Here is a 21,944-nt window from a genome sequence, read left to right as displayed (position 1 = left end):
ACGGGGAAGGGGTATCTAAATTCATTAATCTTTATTATTTTTTGGAGCATTGAACTTAAATACCTTAAATATGATGTCTTCCCCTGCTCATTCCCAGCATCTGGTATTCAGAGACTGAATCTGAATCTTGACAACTTCATCCTTCATAAATATGTCTTTTAAAAAACAGCTTTTTTAAAGTCTGCAGATATTACTATTGCTTGTGGATGTCCAATATACACAACAAAAAACCTTGACATGCCCCAGTTCTAGAAATCTAGGTGGTAGAAAAATGTACCTGAATCTGTTTTCTCCAATTATGACTCTATATTTGAAAAGCCCCTATATTTGAAAAGATCTTATACTGATGATAGACCAGGCTTGTTTTCTGGAGCTCCAGAGACAAAAGGTGCATCTACACTATAGAGTTCATGAAGTTTGACACTTTAACTGCCATTGCTCAATGCTATAGAATCGTGGGAATTGTAGTTTGGTGAGGTACCAGTCCTTTTTATTTATTTACTAGCTGTGCCCTGCCACGCGTTGCTGTGGCCTATAGTAAAACTCATCAAAGTTGAGGTAGGTATCTGGACTATTATGAAAGAGAGGTACTTACCTATTCCTTCCCCCTTTTCCTCCCCCTTTCTCTCCTTTCTTCCTTCTCTACCTCTTTCTTTCTTTCCTTCTTTCACTGCTTGGTTTCATCCTTCTCTCTTTCCTTCATTCCCTCCCCCTTTCTTCCTTTGCCTTTCTTCCCTCCCTGTTTGCTTCCTTATTTCACTTTTTATTTCATTTTATTTCACCACCATCATAACAATAACAATAATGCAATGTATTGCCTCTGGGACCTGACACCTCTCCCATTCCCCCTAAAAGGGTCTAATAGGAATAATAGCATAATAATAATAGAAATAACAACCTTTACCCGCCATGTGTTGCTGTGGCCAACCTTCTCTCTTTCTCTCCTTCTTTCCCTCCTTCCTTCCCTCCCATCTTTCCTTCTCCTCTTCCTTCTCTATCTCTTTCCTTCCTTCCCCCTTTTTCTTTCTCTTCTGGTCTCTTTTCTTCCTTCTCTCTTTCCTTCCCTCCCTCTTTCTCTACATCTTTGCCCTTCCTTCACTCCCTCTTTCCTTCCTTCATTCCCTTTTTTCTTTCCTTCTCTCTTTCCTTCCCCCTTTTTCTTTCCCTCCCTCTGTCTCTCATTTCTTCCTTCCCTACCCCTTTCCTTCCTTCCCCCTTTTTCTTTCTCTTTTTCTCTCTCTTTTCTTTCCTTTCATCTTTCCTTTTCTTTCCTTTTCTTCTTCCTTCTTTCTCCAACTTTCCTTCCTTCCCCCTTTTTCTTTACCTCCCTTTTCTCTTTCTTCCTTTTTTCCTTCCTTCCTGTCTTTCCTGGATTTTGACAGGGCTGGAAGGGGCGGGGTGGGGTTTGGAGGTGACGTGAAGTAAAAGGAGGTAAGATTGGGGCAGGGGAGTGATGGAGCGTGGGGTTGTGTGTGTGTGTGTGGCGGTGGGGGAGTGATGGAGCGTGGGGCTGCGTGTGTGTGTGCGGCGGTGGGGGGAGTGATGGAGCGTGGGGTTGTGTATGTGTGTGCAGCGGCGGGGGAAGTGATGGAGCATGGGGTTGTGTGTGTGCATGCGGCAGGGTGTGTGTGTGTGCGGGAAGCGGCATGGCGGAGCTTGGAGTGGGCATGGCTTCCACAGAGGGAACGTTGGCCGGAAGGCTGTGTGCGCGCCCAGGGAACTTGCAGCTGGGCACCAATGCGCATGCTCAGTTGTTTTGCCGTATTGTGAGTGTGTTGTTGTGTTGTTTTTCATTTTGAGTAGATATGTTTGTACCTTGTTGGTTGTGTTATGGGCATGGGAATTTTGGTTAAGTTTCGCTGGTTTTTTTTAGTTTTGTTGTTTTGCCGTATTGTGAGTGTGTTGTTGTGTTGTTTTTCATTTTGAGTAGATATGTTTGTACCTTGTTGGTTGTGTTATGGGCATGGGAATTTTGGTTAAGTTTCGCTGGTTTTTTTTTAGTTTTGTTGTTTTGCCGTTTTGTGAGTGTGTTGTTGTGTTGTTTTTCATTTTGAGTAGATATGTTTGTACCTTGTGGGGTGTGTTATGGGCATGGGAATTTTGGTGAAGTTTCATTGGGGTTTTTTTTTAGTGTTGTTGTTTTGCCGTTTTGTGAGTGTGTTGTTGTGTTGTTTTTCATTTTGAGTAGATATGTTTGTACCTTGTGGGTTGTGTTATGGGCATGGGAATTTTGGTTAAGTTTCATTGGGGTTTTTTTGAGTTTTGTTGTTTTGCCGTTTTGTGAGTGTGTTGTTGTGTTGTTTTTCATTTTGAGTAGATATGTTTGTACCTTGTGGGTTGTGTTATGGGCATGGGAATTTTGGTTAAGTTTCGTTGGGGGGTTGTAGAGTTTTGCTGTCCCGTTGAACCAACCTAACATTTATATATATAGATTTATTTATTTAACTTGTATAACGCAGTTTCTCAGCCCAACAGGCGACTCAACGCGGTTTACAACAAGGATAAGAATCAATCAACAATATACAATTTAAAACCATAAAAGCATAATATACAATATTGACACAACAATAGACAACACAATGCATCTCATAACTAGAGTCGTGATCCAATCCGTCGTCCAAATTTCCATTCCTGTAATCATCACATTCATTGCACTGTTTAACCAAATGCCCGTTCAAACATCCAAGTTTTTAATCTTCTTCAGAAAACCATTAGCGAGGGGGCTGATCTTACCTCCATTGGAAGGGCGTTCCACAGCCGGGGGGCCACCACAGAAAAGGCCCTGTCTCTCGTCCCCGCCAGCCGCACCTGTGAAGCAGGCGGGATAGAGAGCAGGGCCTCCCCAGAAGATCTTAAGGTCCTGGCGGGCTGATAGGCAGAGATACGTTTGGATAGGTAACTTGGGCCAGAACCGTTTAGGGCTTTATAGGCCAACGCCAGCACTTTGAATTGAGCCCGGTAGCAAATCGGCAGCCAGTGGAGCTGGTGCAGCAGAGGAGTTGTATGCTCCCTGCGCTCCGCTCCTGTTAGTATCATGGCTGCCGAGCGTTGCACTAGCTGGAGCTTCCGAGCCATCTTCAAAGGCAACCCCACGTAGAGAGCCTTGCAGTAGTCTAGACGGGATGTAACCAGAGCATGGACTACCGTGGCCAAGTCAGACTTCCCAAGGTACGGGCGCAGTTGGCGCACAAGTTTTAACTGTGCAAATGTTCCCCTGGTCACCGCCAAAACCTGAGGTTTCAGGCTCAGCGATGAGTCCAGGATCACACCCAAACTGCGAACCTGCGTCTTCAGGGGGAGTGCGACCCCATCCAACACAGGCTGTAACCCTATACCCTGTTCGGCCTTACGACTAACCAGGAGTACCTCTGTCTTGTCTGGATTCAATTTCAATTTGTTCGCCCTCATCCAGACCGTCACAGCGGCCAAGCACCGGTTCAGGACCTCGACAGCCTCCTTAGTAGCAGGTGGAAAGGAGTGACAGAGTTGGACATCATCCGCGTACAGATGACATCGCACTCCGAAACTCCGGATGATCTCTCCCAGCGGCTTCATGTATATGTTAAATAACATGGGAGACAGTATTGAACCCTGAGGAACCCCACAAGACAAAGGTTGTGGGGTTGAACAGGAGTCTCCCAGTAACACCTTCTGAGACCGACCCTCAAGGAATGAGCGGAGCCACTGTAAAACAGTACCTCCAAGACCCATCCCCGCGAGGCGTCCCAGAAGGATACCGTGGTCGACGGTATCGAAGGCCGCTGAGAGGTCCAGCAGCACCAACAGGGACACACTCCCCCTGTCGAGCTCCCGGCGCAGATCATCCACTAAGGCGACCAAGGCTGTCTCGGTACCATGTCCCGGCCTAAAGCCAGACTGTGCCGGATCCAGATAATCAGTGTCTACCAAGAATGCCTGGAGTTGTGAGGCTACCACACGTTCCAGGACTTTGCCCAAGAAGGGGAGATTGGAAACAGGCCGATAGTTGACGAATTGAGTGGGGTCCAGTGATGGTTTTTTCAACAGCGGTTTTATTACAGCTTGCTTTAAGCTGGCTGGAATTTTGCCTTCCCGAAGGGAGGCATTAACCACCACCTTCACCCACTCGGCCAATCCCCCTCTGGCTTCCTTCAGAAGCCAGGATGGGCAGGGGTCTAGGATGCATGTGGTAGCCCTCATTCCTCCAAGCACCTTGTCCACATCCTCGGGTTTCACCAATTGAAATGAATCCATCAAAACTGGACAAGCAGATGCTCGTGTTACATCCTCAGAGACTGCCGTTAATATGGTATCCAGACCAGAGCGGATCAAAGCGACTTTGTCTGCGAAGAACTGAGCAAAGGCTTCACAGCGAGCTGCCGAGTCATCAGGGCACCCATCCTGCGTGGTGGGTTTTAAAAGGCCTCTGACAACTCGGAACAGTTCAGCCGGACGGTTCTTTGCAGACGCAATAGTGGCCACAAAGAAAGTCTTCTTTGCGGCTTTTATTGCCGCGGCATATGCCCTTAGAAAGGACACAAACTGTGTTCGATTTGGCTCGCTCGGATCTGAATGCCACACGTTCTCTAGTTCCCTCTTCCTTCGCTTCAACGCTGCCAGCTCCTCAGTGAACCAAGGGGCTGGTTTAGCTCGGCTACTTGAGAGGGGACGTTCTGGAGCGATCGTGTCTATTGCCCTAGCCATCTCCCCATTCCAGAGAGCGACCAGGGCATCAACAGGATCACCAACCAAGGTGGCGGGAAATTCCCCAAGAGCCATCAGGAATCCATCCGGATCCATAAGCCTCCTGGGGCGGACCAGCTTAATGGGTCCTCAACCTCTGCAGAGGTTGGGGGGTGCAGTGAGTCTAAAACTGACCAGGTGGTGGTCGGTCCATGGCAACGGAGAGATGGACAACTCCTCAACACCGCTACCTTCCTCCCATCCCTGGCAGAAAACCAAGTCCAATGTTTTCCTGCACTGTGGGTGGGGCCATATACCTGTTGGGACAGCCCCATGGTTGCCATGGTAGACATGAAGTCCTGAGCTGCTCCCGATAGAGCGGCCTCGGCATGGACATTGAAGTCCCCCAGCACAAGCAGCCGTTGAGACTCCAATGCCAGGTCCAAGACCACCCCCGCTAGCTCAGGCAGGGAGACTGTAGTGCAGCGAGGTGGACGGTACACTAACAGAATCCCTATTCTGTCCCGGTCACCCACCCTCGGGTGGACGCATTCAAAATTTGTTGACTGCGGGATGGGGCCCCTGGTCAGAGGGATGGAATCTCTATAGACCACTGCAACCCCGCCTCCCCGCCCTCCGGATCTCGGTTGGTGCTGCACAGAGAAACCTGGCGGGCAAAGCTGGGTTAAATTCACACCTCCAGCTTCATCCAGCCAGGTCTCTGTGATGCACGCCAGATCTGCCCGTTCATCCAGGATTTTTGGCAGTAAAGTGCCGTTTGTGAGCTTTATGTGACATAGTGACTAGCTTCCATGATGAATACTATCACAACAAAACAAATGCTGCACTACAGCAAAGGCATAACCACAATATGGCAATTTTAAAAGAACGACTTGTTATAAATTCCTAAGTATATTTACTTGAAAATAAGCCACACTAAGTTTAGAGTGGTTCATTAACAAGTTCACACAGCTTACATTTTAAAGACCTATCAAAAATAGTATCCAAATCTTGCTCTAGGAAATATACGGACACAATACTGACATTTAGATTTTTAACAGTAAATCCAAGCACATTGTTTTCAGAGTAAGACAGACTGAATACATTGCGGTAAATGGACATTAGAATGTTCAGACAGATGAATAATAAAGAACATTTTATTCCATGAAGCATTGAGGAATTTATTTTCATTGTTCAATTATTTTCTTTGCTGTATATTCCTTTATTTATCATTATGTCAAGTGTTTTATTTACTGCAAACCATTTTGGGAGTCACATGAAGCAGAAAGGCACTACATACATTAAAAAAATAATTCAATAGGACTAAGGATTTATCTTGTCATCTTTGTCAGTCATTAGTTATGGTCAGACTGATTTCTACCCCTTACATTATGTCCTTTGGCATGTGCTGAGAACTGCAGAGGAAAAGGAATGTTATTTTCTGCTTTAACACTAGGCTTTTCCAGAAGGCAAAGAGACATTGTTTTTCCCTTTCTGTAAAAGCCCAGAGGGAAAAAGAAAGAAAACACTGTCTCCATCCCTTGAGTTATCCATGAACTACAAAGAACTCAAGAAAAGAGGCAGTTTCCCCCATCTTCTTTTTCAGCCTTTGCGGAACACACACCGTTTCTCTTTTCTTCATTCTGTGCATTGACAGTGCAGGACATAGGCAATCACCAGATAAGGAAGAGGCACTTTCTATTGTTGCTAGGTAGACTTGCAGGAAAATGTAAAATACTGAAAAGGATTGATTGGTATTGATTGAAACAATGATAAAGGCTGACAAAAAGCTGTTTCTGAGCACACAAATGCCAGCTTCTTTCCACAACACTTCAGACTTTAAGGTTATGAATTATGAAAACAATTACACAGAAGATTACATAACATTCTGATAATCTCCCTTCATACAAGTAGTAGTCAGAAAACTGCCTAAATATGACACAACAATATTTGTTGCTGTTATGTGGCTTTTCTCCCAAAAAAGGCCAGAATCCCAAGCACATGTGACAGGTAGTGGAAAATACTGTCACTATTTAAAACAGGTTACCTCTTCTGTCCATCTGCCTTTCCCTTTACTGGTTTATGTTTGGTCTTACTATGAACTGCTGCAGAATTCTGTCTTTCATGACAACATCAGTATGATTGTATGCAATATTACCCGTACATATGCCCAACTGTAACTGAGATTATGTACTTTTCATCTTACATTATAGTTATCATAGGTTTGTATGGCCATAGCTACAATTTGCTGCAACAATTGTGGGCAGTAATAAAAAAACGCTCTTATTCAGAAAAATGGAAATGAAGCAATGTGGTGAGGCAGAAGAAGGCAAGTAAGAATGGAATGTAATACTGAAAATACTGTGTGAACATGTAAAGGGTGGGTCAAATGTCACAAGGGGACATCAATATTTAATAACCCCATTAGGTTTTGTTTTTATTTTACAACAGCACAACGTCATATAGAGTATACAGGAAGTCCCTGAGTTACAAACATCTGACTTACAAACAACTAATAGTTAAGAACGGAGGTGAGGCAACAGGAAGTGAGAGAAATCTACTCCTAGGAAGGGAAATTCACTCCTGAAAGAGTTATCATGGAGAAAAGATGTCTCCATGTAAGCTTTATCTCAAACCCTTGTTTCCACAACAAGCCAAATTTTTCAAAATCCAATTCTCACAGGGACAGAAAGTGCAGTGAAATGTTCTGAACAGGGACACAGACAGCAAAACAAACACCACAGGGGTGTTCACCCATCCCTTTGCTATCCAAAGATAGATAGATATGGCTGGTGTTACACTTTAAATGTACCTGTTCTGACTGAGAAACAAATTCAACTTATGAACAAACATACCGAACCAATCAATGACACAGCACTGCACTTTCATCCCATACCCTGTTCCTTAGCTACAATTTGAACTATCCAGTTCCCCTTCTCTTGTTTACAGTTTAGCCATGTCTTTCTAGTGTTCACCATAGGTCACTGGGTGTTGTTCTGAGTTTTAAATTGTTGTTTTTGTATGCTATGGTTTTTACTTTATTGTATTGTACTGTGTGTTTATTTGATGCTTTGGTTTAAGCACTTTGTGCCTTATGTAAGCTCAAACCCTTTTTACTTTATTGTATTGTACTGTGTGTTTATTTGATGCTTTGGTTTAAGCACTTTGTGCCTTATGTAAGCTGTCCCGAGTCCCTTCGAGGAGATGGAGGCAGGGCACAAGAATAAAGTTCTTATCATTATCTTGTTCATATATTTACATTATGTGTGAGGAATCAATTCTTGCAAATGGTGATCAATACTCTAACATCATCATACACAGTATATATAGGACCCCTTTGTGACTTAGGCCCACTCTGTGTATGCAGCAGGTCATTCTTAGTATCACAGAATCATAGAACCCTTGAGCTGGAACAGACCTCATGGGCCATCCAGCCCAACCCCCTGCCAAGAAGCAGGAAAATTGCATTCAAAGCACCCCTGACAGATGGCCATCCAGCTGCTGTTTAAACCCCCCAAAGAAGGCGCCTCCACCAGTCTGGGGCAGAGAGTTCCACTGCTGAACAGCTCTTACAGTCAGGAAGTTCTTCCTAATGTTCAGGTGGAATCTCCTTTTCCATAGTTTGAAGCCATTTTCTGCAGGGCAGCAGAAGACAAGCCTGCTCCCTCCTCCCTATGATTTCCCCTCACATATTTATTATACATGGCCCTCATCATGTCTCCTCTCAGCCTTTGTCTTCTGAAAGCTAAACATGCCCAGCTCTTTAAGCCACTCCTCCTAGGGCTTGTTCTCCAGACCCTTGATCATTTTAATCACCCTCCTCTGGACATTTTCCAGCTCTTATAGTTCTGAGGAATTTATGAAGTTTGTAATTTTAGAATTTTGAGAGGCTGTGTCACTAAACGAGGACTGCTTGCTATCATAGAAGTCAAGCCCACCCATCCTTTGGAAAGCAAGCAGGAGCTCCCAAGCTTCCTATCACCTGAGGATGAATGATGACCCTGAGCTCCCACTACAACAAAAGCAGTGTTTGCACAGCTGTATTGCATTATAGCTTGTAATTGGGGGGGGGGGGAGTGTGAGTGAGGCGAGCAGCTTCAGCAGCAAGCATAGACAGCCCTCCCATTTGTATATCTGCAAGAGGTCAGCGGCAAGAAAGGAAGGAGGGCAATACTAGCTTGCCTGGTTAGAAACACAATACATAAGAAGACAGCAGGCTGAAGGGATAAGGGGTAGGCAATGCCTTCTTCTTCTTCTCCTTCCTTCTCTGTTCCCTTCAGGGCATGGGCGAAATCACTCACTAGGTGGAGGCAGCAGGTAGAGTATTATTGGGGAGGGGGGGAGGGGGGGGAGGAGGCAATGAAGGTCTGTCAGTCACAAAAAACAGACATAATAATGGGAGGTGGCATAATGGGGAAAGGGAGAAGGAGGCAATGCCTGTCAGTCAGGAAAAAATGAAGAGCCCCCCGCCTTTCTCACAGACACACACATATAAATACACTAATGCATATATACGACTGTGGATACACATACACATATATACGTGTATATACAGAATTGCCCCATCCCCTCTTCCCCCCCAAACACACATATAAATACACTAATACATACATATGTACATGTGTGGATATATATACACGCACAGACAGACACACACACACGTGTATATACAGAATTGCCCCCTCTCCCCACACACATATAAATACACTAATACATACATATGTGCATGTGTGGATACACACACACACACACACACACACGTGTATATACAGAATTGCTCCCCCCAACGCACATATAAATACACTAATACATATATATGTACATGTGTGGATACACACACACACGTGTATATACAGAATTTCCCCCTCCCCCCCAACACACATATAAATACACTAATACATATATATGTTCGTGTGGGGATATATACACACACACACACATATATATATACACACACAGGTGTATACACAGAATTGCCCCCTTCCCTCTTTCCCACAGACACACAGATAAACACACGAATGCATACATATATACGTGTGTGTATATACATACGCGCGCACACACATATGAGTGCGCCGCTCTCCCCGAGGCCCATCCCAACGTGCAGGCCGGCCCTCACCTGACGGGGTGGCCCCGAAGACCCTCACCACGGGCACCTTCTTGGCGGGGGCCTCCCTGAAGCGTGACTGGCACGGGTCCAGGCCGGGGAGCGGGCTGCTGAGGTAGTAGTCGGCGGTCACGACCCGCACGGAGAACATGTTCGCGGAGTAGAAGCCAGGCCAGGTGGGCCGCCCTCAAGGACGGGGCTGCCTTCCTTCTCCTCCTCCTCCTTCCCTCTCTCTCTCTCCTCTCCTGCTTTGCCGCCGCAGCTCCAAGCCCAGGCTCGAGCGCAGAAGCCCCCGCCTTCTTTCCGCCGCCCTCCTCCTATCTCACGCGCGCGCTCGCTCGCTCACGAACTCCCTCCCTCCCTCTCTCGCGCGCGCACACGGACGTTGGGAGGGGAGAAAAAAAAAGATGTCGAGCGGGCGCGCGCTCACTAGCCGGCGCGCGCACCCGCACGCTCTTTCCCTCTCAGAAACAAGCAACCAGGAAAGGCCCACCAAGGTTTATGCGCCTCGTGATTTAAATAAATAAATAAACAAACAAACAAAGTGAATGCATTCTTTTATTTCAATTGTTGCTTTACTTTCTGGAGTACGACTTTATAGTTCCCTCATTGCAGCTCTTGTTGCCATGAGAATGACGTCACGGACCCAACCACTTCTGCCTGAGAGAAGCCGCCAGGGGGGGAAGGGGGGAGGGTCGCGAGGGCGAGGTGTTCGTTGCCTTCGTTTTTTTGAAAAGGCATCTCCCCTTCCCCCCGCCCTTTCCTATATCAGAATGTCTCTTCCTCTCTGCTCTACAAAGGTAAGAGGAGGCGTGGGTCAGTTACGCTCTCTTGCTGAAGGAGGGCCGCCTATCGAGAGTTCGACCTTCGGCTAACCGAGCCTGAGGGAAGGCAGAGTTGCAGGTGAGAGGGGGAAGGGGCGGAGCGGCCTGGGATGATTAGGCTCCATTTTTAGCCGCCATTTCGGAAAAAGCCGCCTGCCTATAAAGGAAAGGTGAGTGGAGAGGGGCGGGGGAGGAGGAGGGATGGGAAAGACGTGTCTCGTCTTAGAACACCAGACGCAGAGGCGGAGGAGGAAGAGCCGCAGCAGCAGGCTTTCCGAGGTGACGGTTCCTGCGCATGCGCGCTGTCCCCCGCCTCCACATAGCGGCGAAGGAAGAGGAAAAAGATGAATGAGGCCCGGCTCAAGGCTATATATGGGCAGCTGGGTGTGAAGCGCATTGTGGGTGGGAGGGACTTGCTGCAGAAAGGACATGCCTGGGCTCATCCTCCTCCTGTGGCTGCTCTTCCAGTCCCCGATTTGCCTCTGGATGAATAATATCCCTGCCTTGACATAAGAAACGAGCGAGTCTCTTGAAATCATCCCTCAGTGGGCCTGCTGAGATACTACTGATTGAAGAATGTCTTCCGAGCTTGCAAAACCGTGTATGTGTGCCTTCAACTCCCATCTGGCTCTGTCAAGGGGTTCCCTGCTTCAGGCGTCATCTACACTGCCCATATAATCCAGTTTCTGAAACCAGATTATCTACTTTGAACTGAATTATATGGCATCGTACACTCAAATATTTATTTATTAATTATTTAAAACTTTTATATCCTGATCTTCTCACCTTCGTAGAGGGATTCAGACCGGCTTACAGCAAGGATTCAATGCTACTAATACAAGTCGAAACATCACACAACAATACAAGATTAAAATATAAATAGATAAAATACATATATACCAAATCGCCAAGGTAAAATCATGTTCAACTAAGTCTGCAAATAATCCAGCTCCAAGCAGATAATCCGGATTCAGAAACTGGATTGTATGAGCAGTGTAAATCAAGCCTCAGAGATTAGTTTTCAGCCTACAAGAGCCTGGATTTTCCAGTGTCACCCACTGGGTTTCTATGGCAGATTGAGGACTTGGATTTTTCTCCAACCAGCCTAAATACTCTGAAGCAGTGGTTTCCAAATATAATTTCCCTCTTGCTCCAACTCAGTGTTGGGTTGGCCTTCAGAGATATACAATTGTCTGACAACCAGTAGACATAGTAAAGAAAAAAGTTTCCCCTTGACATTAAGTGTAGTCATGTCCGACTCTGGAGGCTATAGCTCATCTCCATTTCTAAGCCAAGGAGGCAGCATTGTCTGTAGACACCTCCAAGGTCATGAGACCGGTACAACTGCATGGAGCACCGTTACCTTTCCAGCGGAGTGGTACCTATTGATCTACTCACATTTGCATGGTTTTTGAACTGCAGAAGCGGGAGCTTACCCCACTCCCAGGATTCAAACAGACGACCGTTCTTTTCAGCAAGTTCAGTAGCTTAACAGTTTAACCGCTGCACCATTGGGGGCTCCAACTTCAACCAGTAGACATAAATGTGTTAAAATAATGCTGGCAGACCCAGAAAATAACAACTGCCTGCTTACTGCAGTTGCTGGTTTTGCTATATTGTATTCTGATTGCACATTTATAGTGCTTGTTTTGAGAATCTCAAGACCACTTAACGACAAAAGTGTGCGGTTAAGAACAAAAGCTAAAAATAACCATGCAACAGCAAAATCTATTAAACAATCCAATAAAATCCAAGAGTAAGTGACAACATTCAGGAAAGTAATCAGATAAACACGTTTGTTTGAAGCACTGGACACCAGAAGCTTGCCTAATCTCAGTGATGAGGCCATTTCACAAAACAACAGAGAAGCCTTTGCACTGCAACCAGCAAGCCTCTCTATATTGTACTGAAAAGGAAGAATATGCATGTTTGCTGAAAAGCTTTGAATCCAGTTTTGAGGAAAAAGAGTATAAAGAATGAAATATTCACTGCTGGATGATGGATTCGTCTCTGAAACAATACGCAACTATCACATGTTAGGAGCTGCTTGTAGTCTGGTTGTGCAAGAGATTGTGTGCTGGAACTGTGTAAGTCCCAGTTCTTTTTGTCAGGCTGCCTCACCCTCAGTTTTAGAGTAGTCATTTTTATGTTAGTTTTATGAGGGTGGAGTTTAAGAAGCCCCTTCCTGGTTTGTATCAGTAAGTTTGCCTGCCCCTCTGCCTGAGGAAAGGGAGCCATTTTACATCAGAGTTATTACCACCAGGGAATCTTAGAAGCAAGACATTTCTGTTGTTGGTCACAGCAAGATCCAGGCTTTTACAGGCCATTTCATAGAATCATAGAATCAAAATTTAGGGGTCTTTGCCAGGAGGCAGAGACCAATTAGACTCATCAAAGAGTTCTTTTTCCCTGGCGAGACAGAGAAGCATCCCATATTTTTCCCTGATTTCCCAATGAAAGGTCTCACCAAGTTGAAGAAAAGCCATCGAGGTTTTATTTGTGATTCAGCTGAAAAGGATGCCGAGCTGCAATCATTCGCCAGCAGAGCATGAGGAGAGTACACCAATACAGTCATATTTAGAGTGAATTCAAAGTTGCAGAGTTCAAACTCCCCGCCCCGGCTTCCCTGTTGTTCCCCACCATGATTGGGCGATGGGCGAACAGCTGGAAGGCGGCCCTCCCACACCCGATGCCTCTGGGCCAATCAGGAAGCTCCAGTGGTCCGTAGGATCCAATGTGGAGACCTCTGCCATCTGGTGGCAACAGCAAATCAGGAGAGAGGGAGGCGGGATGAGAGAGCACAAAGGAATCTGGGAAGGAGTCTTTAAACAAAGGAAATGCCATGTGGCGTTAGACAAAAAGCTCAAACAGGGCCGATCTATTGTGTTCATGAGTGTTGTGAATTAACGTGTAAAAATATCCAGATCCTTCCTGGCTGTGAGACAGAACAATGATGGCAGCCTGAGGTTAATGCTATCAATGGGAAGTGAACAAAAGCAGAGGGGAAGATTTCCCCTTATCTTACTTGAAGAGTGACACAACTTTTGCCAAACAATTCTTTACTCTAGTGGGCCATTTCCAATGCTAGAGATAAGATTCTCCTTCTTTTATCCCTACAGATGTGTCTTTGGCGGGAGGTTTCAGTAATTGCTAATGGCTTTTGTTTCTGAAGGCCAGGGGGTTCCATACATATTTCTTTGGAGGGAGAAGGGGCAAAGGGTCAGGAATACAAGGAAACATAAAAAACATATAGAAATTATACACAAGGAAATCATATGCAGGTATCCTCCCATCCAGGGCCCCAAAGAAAAATTAATAATACCAATTATAAAAAGCAGATGATATCAGGACACAGCATGAATTCATAAGTTGTCTTGAAGAAAGTTCATGGGTAGAGAGCAAGTCCTTGAAGAGAGTGAAGTCCAGGAATGTAGCAGAATTCAAAAAACCACCAAAGGGAGTCTAGGGAGTTCCACTGGGCCAAGGCAGAAAGCCCTGCAGTGCTAGGATGGAAGCCGGTCCCATGGTCCTTGGAAAACTACATCTCTTGAGAGAAGCAGAGACCCCAAGGTCTAGCCATTCCTGAAGTTTCATGGGGTCCTCATTGTTGTTAGGGTCTTGGCAAATTGACCAAGACTTAACCCTATTGTGCAGTCTGGTACCCTTGTCCTTTGCAGAACTATAAGTTACCATCCCTTGTTGAGGGGGGGGGCATGCTCGACTTCATCCAGTCCAACCCCCTGCCAAGAAGCAGGAATATTGCATTTAAATCACCCCTGACAGATGGCCATCCAGCCTCTGTTTAAAAGCTTCCAAAGGAGCCTCCACCACACTCCGGGGTAGAGAGTTTCACTGCTGAACGGCTCTCACAGTCAGGAAGTTCTTCCTCATGTTCAGATGGAATCTCCTTTCTTGTAATTTGAAGCCATTGTTTCGCGTCCTAGTCTCCAGGGAAGCAGAAAACAAGCTTGCTCCCTCCTCCCTGTGGCTTCCTCTCACATATTTATACATGGCTATCATATCTCCTTTCAGCCTTCTCTTCTTCAGGCTAAACATGCCCAGCTCCTTAAGCCACTCCTCATAGGGCTTGTTCTCCAGATCCTTGATCATTTTAGTTGCCCTCCTCTGGACACATTCCAGCTTGTCAATATCTCTCTTGAATTGTGGTGCCCAGAATTGGACACAATATTCCAGGTGTGGTCTAACCAAAGCAGAATAGAGCGGTAGCATTACTTCCCTAGATCTAGACACTATGCTCCTATTGATGCAGGCCAAAATCCCATTGACTTTTTTGCCGCCACATCACATTGTTGGCTCATGTATAATTTGTTGTTCACGAGGACTCCAAGATCTTTTTCACACATACTGCTCTCGAGCCAGGCATTGTCCCCCATTCTGTATTTTGTTTTTCCTGCCAAAGTGGAGTATCTTGCATTTGTCACTGTTGAACTTCATTTTGTTAGTTTTGGCCCATCTCTCTAATTTGTCAAGATCGTTTTGAATTATGCTCCTGTCCTCTGGAGTATTGGCTATCCCTCCCAATTTGGTGTCGTCTGCAAATTTGATGATTATGCCTTCTAGCCCTCCATCTAAGTCATTAATAAAGATGTTGAACAGGACTGGGCAACAGGACAGAACCCTGCGGCACTCCACTTGTCACTTCTTTCCAGGATGAAGAGGAAGCATTGGTGAGCACCCTCTGGGTTCGTCAATTTAACCAATTACTGATCCACCTCACCGTAGTTTTGCCTAGCCCACATTGGACTAGTTTTGCCAGAAGGTCATGGGAGACCTTGTCGAAGGCCTTACTGAAATTCCCAGTTTCAGGAGTGAAATTGAAGGTTTTTGTGGGCTACATCGAAGCAGAAGTTAATCTCAGAACATCTGGAATTCTAAGAATATACCTCAGGGATATACCACAACAGATGCGGTAATGGGAGTGTGTCTGGTCACAAAATGGCAAGAAGATTGAAGTTATTTGTAGTAAAGAAAAATTGATGTTCATGGATTTGTGTGATTGTTATCTAGAATTCTACCTTTGCATCGGTTTCTATTCTATTCTTTATTTTTAAATATTTTTATTGTTTTATCATAGTTATTACATTTGTTATACATTGGTTATAGCAGTTACATATTATTCATCACCCTTTTTAACATATAATCTTATTATTCTGCTTAAGCATTCCCCCCCCCTTTTTTTCTCACCACTGTGCTCCCCTCCCCCCATTTCAAGCCACAACTTTTACATATAATTTGTCCAAAATCTCATTTCTTCTTGTGGCGGTAACCTTCCTTCATTATTTTTTAAACCATTTACAACAAATTTTCCCCATACAACATCAAAATCACTTTGTTTCCATCTATTCTATTCTGTTTGATTTGTCATCGATCCATTTCTTTGGGCTTCACACAAATCTACCATTTTCCAAAATATATGATCCCGTGCTTTTCTTTTCTATTTCTGGCCGAATAGCTTAACTATTGGTTCATCCCACTGAGTACAAGGTCTACCCAAGGGCCACTTGTGGTCTCTTGGTATCCTACTTGTTAGTTGCCATGTCCATTGGTTGTCTTTTGTTCATGCTATATGCCCTGCCCATCTTATTTTTGCCTCATAGATCTCACTGACCATGTTGCATACTCCATTTCTTTGACGCACCTCTTTGTTGCTGATTTTATCTCTTACTAGCTGTCCCCTGCCACGCGTTGCTGTGGCCCACATGGGGGTTCTGTGTGGGAGGTGTGGCCCAATTATATCGTTGGTGGGGTTCAGAATGCTCTGTGATTGTAGGTGAACTATAAATCCCAGTAACTACAACTCCCAAATGTCAAGATTCTATTTTTCCCAAACTCCCATCAGTGTTCACATTTGGGCATATGGAGTATTCGTGTAGAGTTTGGTCCAGAGCCATCATTGTTTGAGTTCACAGTGCTCTCTGGATCTAGGTGAACTACAACTCCAAAACCAAAGGAGACTGCCCACCAAACCCTTTCAGTATTTTCTGTTGGTTATGGGAGAACTGTGTGCCAAATTTGGTTCAATGCCATCGTTGGTGGGGTTCAGAATGCTCTTTGATTGCAGGTGAACTATAAATCCCAGCAACTTCAACTCCCAAATGACAAAATCATTTTTTTTTTGAGTGAAGGACATACATTGGGTTGTTAGATGTCTTGTGTCCAAATTTGGTGTCAATTCGTCCAGGGGTTTTTGAGTTCTGTTAATCCCACAAACGAACATTACATTTTTATTTATACAGATTGTCACACCACACATCCTTCTTTCCATTGATCTTTGAGTTACCACCAGTTTTTCCTCCACCATCTTTGTTGTTGCCCATGTTTCAGATGCGTATAACATTGCTGGTAGAACTGTAGTGTTGAAGATATCTGCTCTCACATTCATTGGCAGTTTAGTATCTGTTAGCACTTTCTGGTTTCAATTAAAAGCCTCCCAGGCTGCCTTGCGTCTTCTTGCCCATTCATGATTTGCCAATTTATTCAACTATACTTGTTATCCAAGAGGTACATATTCACTCAGTCACTTCCTCAATTTCATTTCAGTTTGTAACAATGCAGCCCTGGGCGCACCACTCATTTTTATCCATTTCATTTTCTTCAAGTTCATTTCCAGTCCTACTGATTTTGGGAATCGAACTAGTTGTTGGAAATCTTCCGGATTTTTGGCAAAAAGGACGCAATTGTCTGTGAAGAGAAAATGAGAAAGTTGTTCACCATCAGTTGAAATCCTGCCTCTAAATTTGATTTTTGGAAGAGGTTTTATAAAGTTGTTGCAAACAGTTTTGGAGATATTGTGTCTCCTTAATGCACTTTTTTGTTTATTCTGATGTGACACACTTCTGACAACAGTTTTATATCAGTTGTCTATCCATTGACTATTAGTGCCTATAGGAACAGCAAAATAAAAACACTAGCACTCTAGCACAAAAACAGAACCTTCAAATAATTTCAGTTCTTCTGATCACAAGCAGGCCTAAACTTCTGAATTAATGTGGCTTGTCAGTAAATGAAGAAATACAAATTTGATTCTCTGCTAGTGTATCCTCATTTGAACTTGCAGTCCTTACGGAACTATAAAGGATTGCAAGCCTTGCTATAACTAGAGCAATATGAGTTACTATTTTTAGAACCAAACAGACTCCTTATTTAGCTCTGATACAACAGAAAGAATTCCTTTTCCCAATGTTGGTGAAGAAATGTAGAGCATTGCTCCAATGTAGCACAGAGCAGCCTGAGCCTAAAGTACAACCTTAAGTATACCTGCTGTAGTCTCAATAGAAGAAAAAATATGGAAATGCTATTGTAATCACATATTTCATGATTTGTAAAATCTGAGCAGGATAAATCTTAGCCAGTTAAATACTTTTACAAAGCAAAACAGCAGAAACATAACCAAAAGTGGCTGGAATTCTTGATAAAGATTCCTGTTACGTTATACAAGTTAAGGATGACAATTAAAACATGAAGGTACCTCAGAAACTGCCCTATATACATACATACATACATATATATATATATATATATATATATATATATATATATATATATATATATATATATATATATATACATACATACATATATATATATATATATATATATATATATATATATATATATTGTTGTATGCAGGAGCATCCTGTTGTGAGAGAATTGGCCGTCTGCAAGGATGTTGCCCAGGGGACGCCCGGATGATTTTGATGTTTTATCATCCTTGTGGGAGGCTTCTCTCATGTCCCCACATGAGGAGCTAGAGCTGATAGAGGGAGCTCATCCGCCTCCCCCCAGATTCGAACCTGCGACCTGTCGGTCTTCAGTCCTGTCAGCACAGGGCTTTAACCCACTGCGCCATCGGAGCTCTTGCCCAATATTTATGGTGTATCTATAGTGTAGAATTAATGCAGTTTGATACCACTTTAACTGCCCTAGCAAAATGCTATGCAATTCTGGGGCTTGTAGTTTGGTGAGGCATCAGCATTCTTTAAAAGAGAAGCTAAAGGCCTTGTAAAACTACAACTCCCATGGTTCCATTGCATTGATCTAATGCAGTTAAATTGGTGTCAAACTGCATTCTAGTGTAGATGCACCCTAGGCTCAGCTATTTTTTCTTTTATCTTCTTGTGTTGTTCACTCTGACTGGCAATAACTCTGCAAGTGCAATGTGCTACCACTGCACATAAATCATGCTTTCTGATTTGCAATCGATTACCTCTGACCGAAAGGTCGCAGGTTCGAATCCAGGGAGCAGCATGAGCTCCCTCTGTTAGCCCCAGCTTCTGGCAATCTAGCAGTTCGAAAACATGCAAATGTGAGTAGATCAATAGGTTACCTCCAGCGGGAAGGTAACAGCACTCCATGAAGTCATACAGAACACATGACCTTGGAGGTGTCTACGGACAATGCTGGCTCTTGGAGATGGGCACCAACCCCAGAGTCGGACACGACTTGACTTAATGTCAGGGGAAAACCTTTACCTTACCATCAAAAACACTTTACTTCAGTCATGACTGGTAAAGGTGCATCAGTTTGTTTCATTGTACATAGCCACCCATGTCCTGTGGAGCACTTTTCTCAATGGCAATGATTTAGGCACATCTCTTGGATGCGGGTTTTAAGCTAGTAATTAGTAAAGAGATATCCATCCCCAGAAGGATTTCCTTTTTAATCTTTAAGACCAGGCTAGTCTTTTTGGCCTGCTGTTCTTTATATCACACTTTGTATATAAGTTTGTTAAACTGGTGATATATGTTCATGATATCAGTGAAATAAACAATATAAATGAACTTTGGTATGACTCTGTTCTCTGAGCATCTCTGACATTACATAAAATCTAAAGCCAAGGGATGATCGTATTTCATAAACCAGATATGCTACCACAAAACTGAATACATAATGGGTTTTAGCATGACAAGTTGATCTATAAGCAGGGTATAAATAAACATAATAGTAATAATAATAATATAAAAAGTGTGCTTTTGTTTATGATGAGGAAATAAAGTTTTCTTTCGTTGTTCGATATCCTTGCCTCTGTTCAAGCTTGCCAAAGGTCTGCATTATTTCGAGAGACTATCTGTACAAGTGGTTATTCTTGGCTCTTTGTTTTCAGATCTGCTGTGGCAATCTTTTATCTTCTGAAGCATATATTGTTTGCTGTAAAGAGGTCTGGATTGATATAATAGGTTCTGATGTTACAAAGACAGTAATGTTTATCTTAAAAATCTGAAGCAGTGCTATCTTCCTTATGTCTTTCCTAATGAAAAAGAACAAACATTTGGTAGTTTAAGTTCCTTAAACACAGCCTGCTATTTCTTCTTCTCAGAAACAAGACTATGCTTCTTTGATCGGTGCCAACAAAATTGTAAAAGAGAATTTTATGAGATTTTGTTATATAAGACTTTGGGGAAATTAAACACATCTGGCAATAACAACTTGATTATGATCCCTGTTAACAATGCCACCAGAAGCTGACCATGGAATTGTAGTGGGGCTTAGAGAGAACACCTCTCTAAATATCACTGTGTCTTCCAAAGCAATTCTATGGTATGCTTTGGCTGGAAGGCCAAGACATTGTTTATTTCAGATAAGAAAAATAGGGTGCCAGGTTATACGCAAAAGCTATATTACACAGAGTCCTGTAATGCAGTCCTACTATAATCTGATTTTCCTAGCAGTTAATTTGGAAGTGTGTGTTTTTCCATTGTGGCATAATAGTGCAAAACAATGTTTTGAAAGAAGTTGAGAGAATTTGGGGAGGGGGGGGGTTAAAAAAGGGTTAATTTCTCTTGCGCTTGCTTGTCTTTCGAAAATCTGAAAAGCAATTTGCCAACTTCTGCAAGTTCTAGGTAGTGTTCTAGATTGGATATGATAGTTTGGTGAATTGTGGTGGAGAATGCTACCATGTTGCCATTTGTTAATTCTGGTTAGAAAAGGAAGCATATTTTAATGCATCCAGTGATTTCTGTGAGAGTTAGTGTCAGGATTTCCATTGGCACCAAGGTAACTCATTATGCACACTTATCACATGATCCACTTCATTAGACAAATGGATCTGGGAGAATAAGCTATCTTCTTAGAAGACTCTTCAGAGCTTTCACACAAACTGTTTAGTGATATATATTTGTCCTTGGTTAGGAAAACAATGGATTCCTTTGTAGTAAATCGAATGATTCAGGAAGTTTATTTTCTTCTATTCAAGAGCACAGAGAGGAAGGACATTAAAAAGACAGTATCACAATGAAGCCTCACAGAATTTTCTAAGGCTTAAGTAAAAGATGCATAGCTGTCAGCCAAGTCTTAACATTGCTACTGCTGTATAGTATCGTAGCTCCCACGCAGAAGTATGCTTGCAACTGAAGTCTTAGAAGCCATGTATTATACAAAATAGTTCCTTATGTGTATAAAGGGGTGCTGACTTATGTAGTTTAAATTACACACTTTTCTCCACATTGTTCCAATCTGAAATAAATTAATAATTTTGTTATTTTAAATGGTTTTACTTCCATCTCAGTAATGATTGGCCATATGCAATCCCCAAAGCTCCTCTATGGTGCTCTTTTATTGCCCAAAAAGAGGGGTTGAATAGCTTCTCTGCAATTTCACCTTTTAAAGATTGCCACACTGATTAACTTAAACAATAATTCATTTCTAAAAACCAAGTGGGGATTTCATTAGGACTTTCTCTTCTATTCATACTCTCCATGCTCTGCTGGGCAGTTTTTAGGAATGGACATCTTATGTATTCCTTCTAGATCTCTACCTAGCCCTCTTGTTTCCATGACACAGAAAGCCCTGACACATTTTGCAGCATTGCAGATCCACCTTGCAATCCTACAGCCAATGTAAAAGATTTTCTACACCATTCATTATCTGATTCCTACTGTTATCTATTCCAATCTTTCTTTCCCACAGCTATGATACTTCATAAAGTAGATTACTTTATGCTGTTGCATGAAAGGGTGGTTGTCCCTGAGGCACAGTGGTCCTTTTATCCTGATGGTGGCCCCAAACATTGAGAAGGGACAATATACACATTTTTTCATGTACAAATGTGTAATATAAATAATTACACCCCTCCCCCAAGAACCAAGGTTATGTATGAGCATAACATAATATGAGCAGGGCCCTTTTTCATAGGACGTATGCTCACAGTTAAGGTCAGCTCTGCCAACCTCAGGATTACCCCAAACATTTCTACCTTACTCTTTGCCTGCTGAAGATAAGGCTAGAGAAGCTTGAGTATTTGAAAAACTTAATTCGAAATTACACCTGTTATTTTGTGGAAGATATGATGGTAGTGACGGTGCCGATTTTGTTATGACAGGTATTATATTCCA

The 21,944-nt window shown here is 43.4% G+C and overlaps 1 protein-coding gene and 1 long non-coding RNA gene across 2 annotated transcripts in view; one reads left to right on the top strand and one right to left on the bottom strand.

Moving 5' to 3' along the window:
• REV3L (REV3 like, DNA directed polymerase zeta catalytic subunit) overlaps positions 1-10,093 on the bottom strand; it is a 71,866-nt gene extending 61,773 nt beyond the window's left edge. The window contains exon 1 of the mRNA XM_060753177.2: positions 9,782-10,093. Within this exon, the coding sequence (XP_060609160.2) occupies positions 9,782-9,920 (139 nt within the window). The 5' untranslated portion in view covers positions 9,921-10,093. The remainder of the gene's footprint in view (positions 1-9,781) is intronic.
• Positions 10,094-10,681: 588 nt separating this feature from the next.
• Positions 10,682-21,944, top strand: part of LOC132760876 (uncharacterized) — a 30,827-nt gene continuing 19,564 nt past the window's right edge. Inside the window, exon 1 of the long non-coding RNA XR_009629897.2 lies at positions 10,682-10,763. This is a non-coding gene — a long non-coding RNA (uncharacterized lncRNA). The remainder of the gene's footprint in view (positions 10,764-21,944) is intronic.

This window comes from Anolis sagrei, chromosome 1, assembly GCF_037176765.1.
Source record: "Anolis sagrei isolate rAnoSag1 chromosome 1, rAnoSag1.mat, whole genome shotgun sequence".
In the NCBI taxonomy this organism is placed as follows: domain Eukaryota; kingdom Metazoa; phylum Chordata; class Lepidosauria; order Squamata; family Dactyloidae; genus Anolis; species Anolis sagrei.
This window is presented reverse-complemented; position numbering and strand designations above follow the sequence as displayed.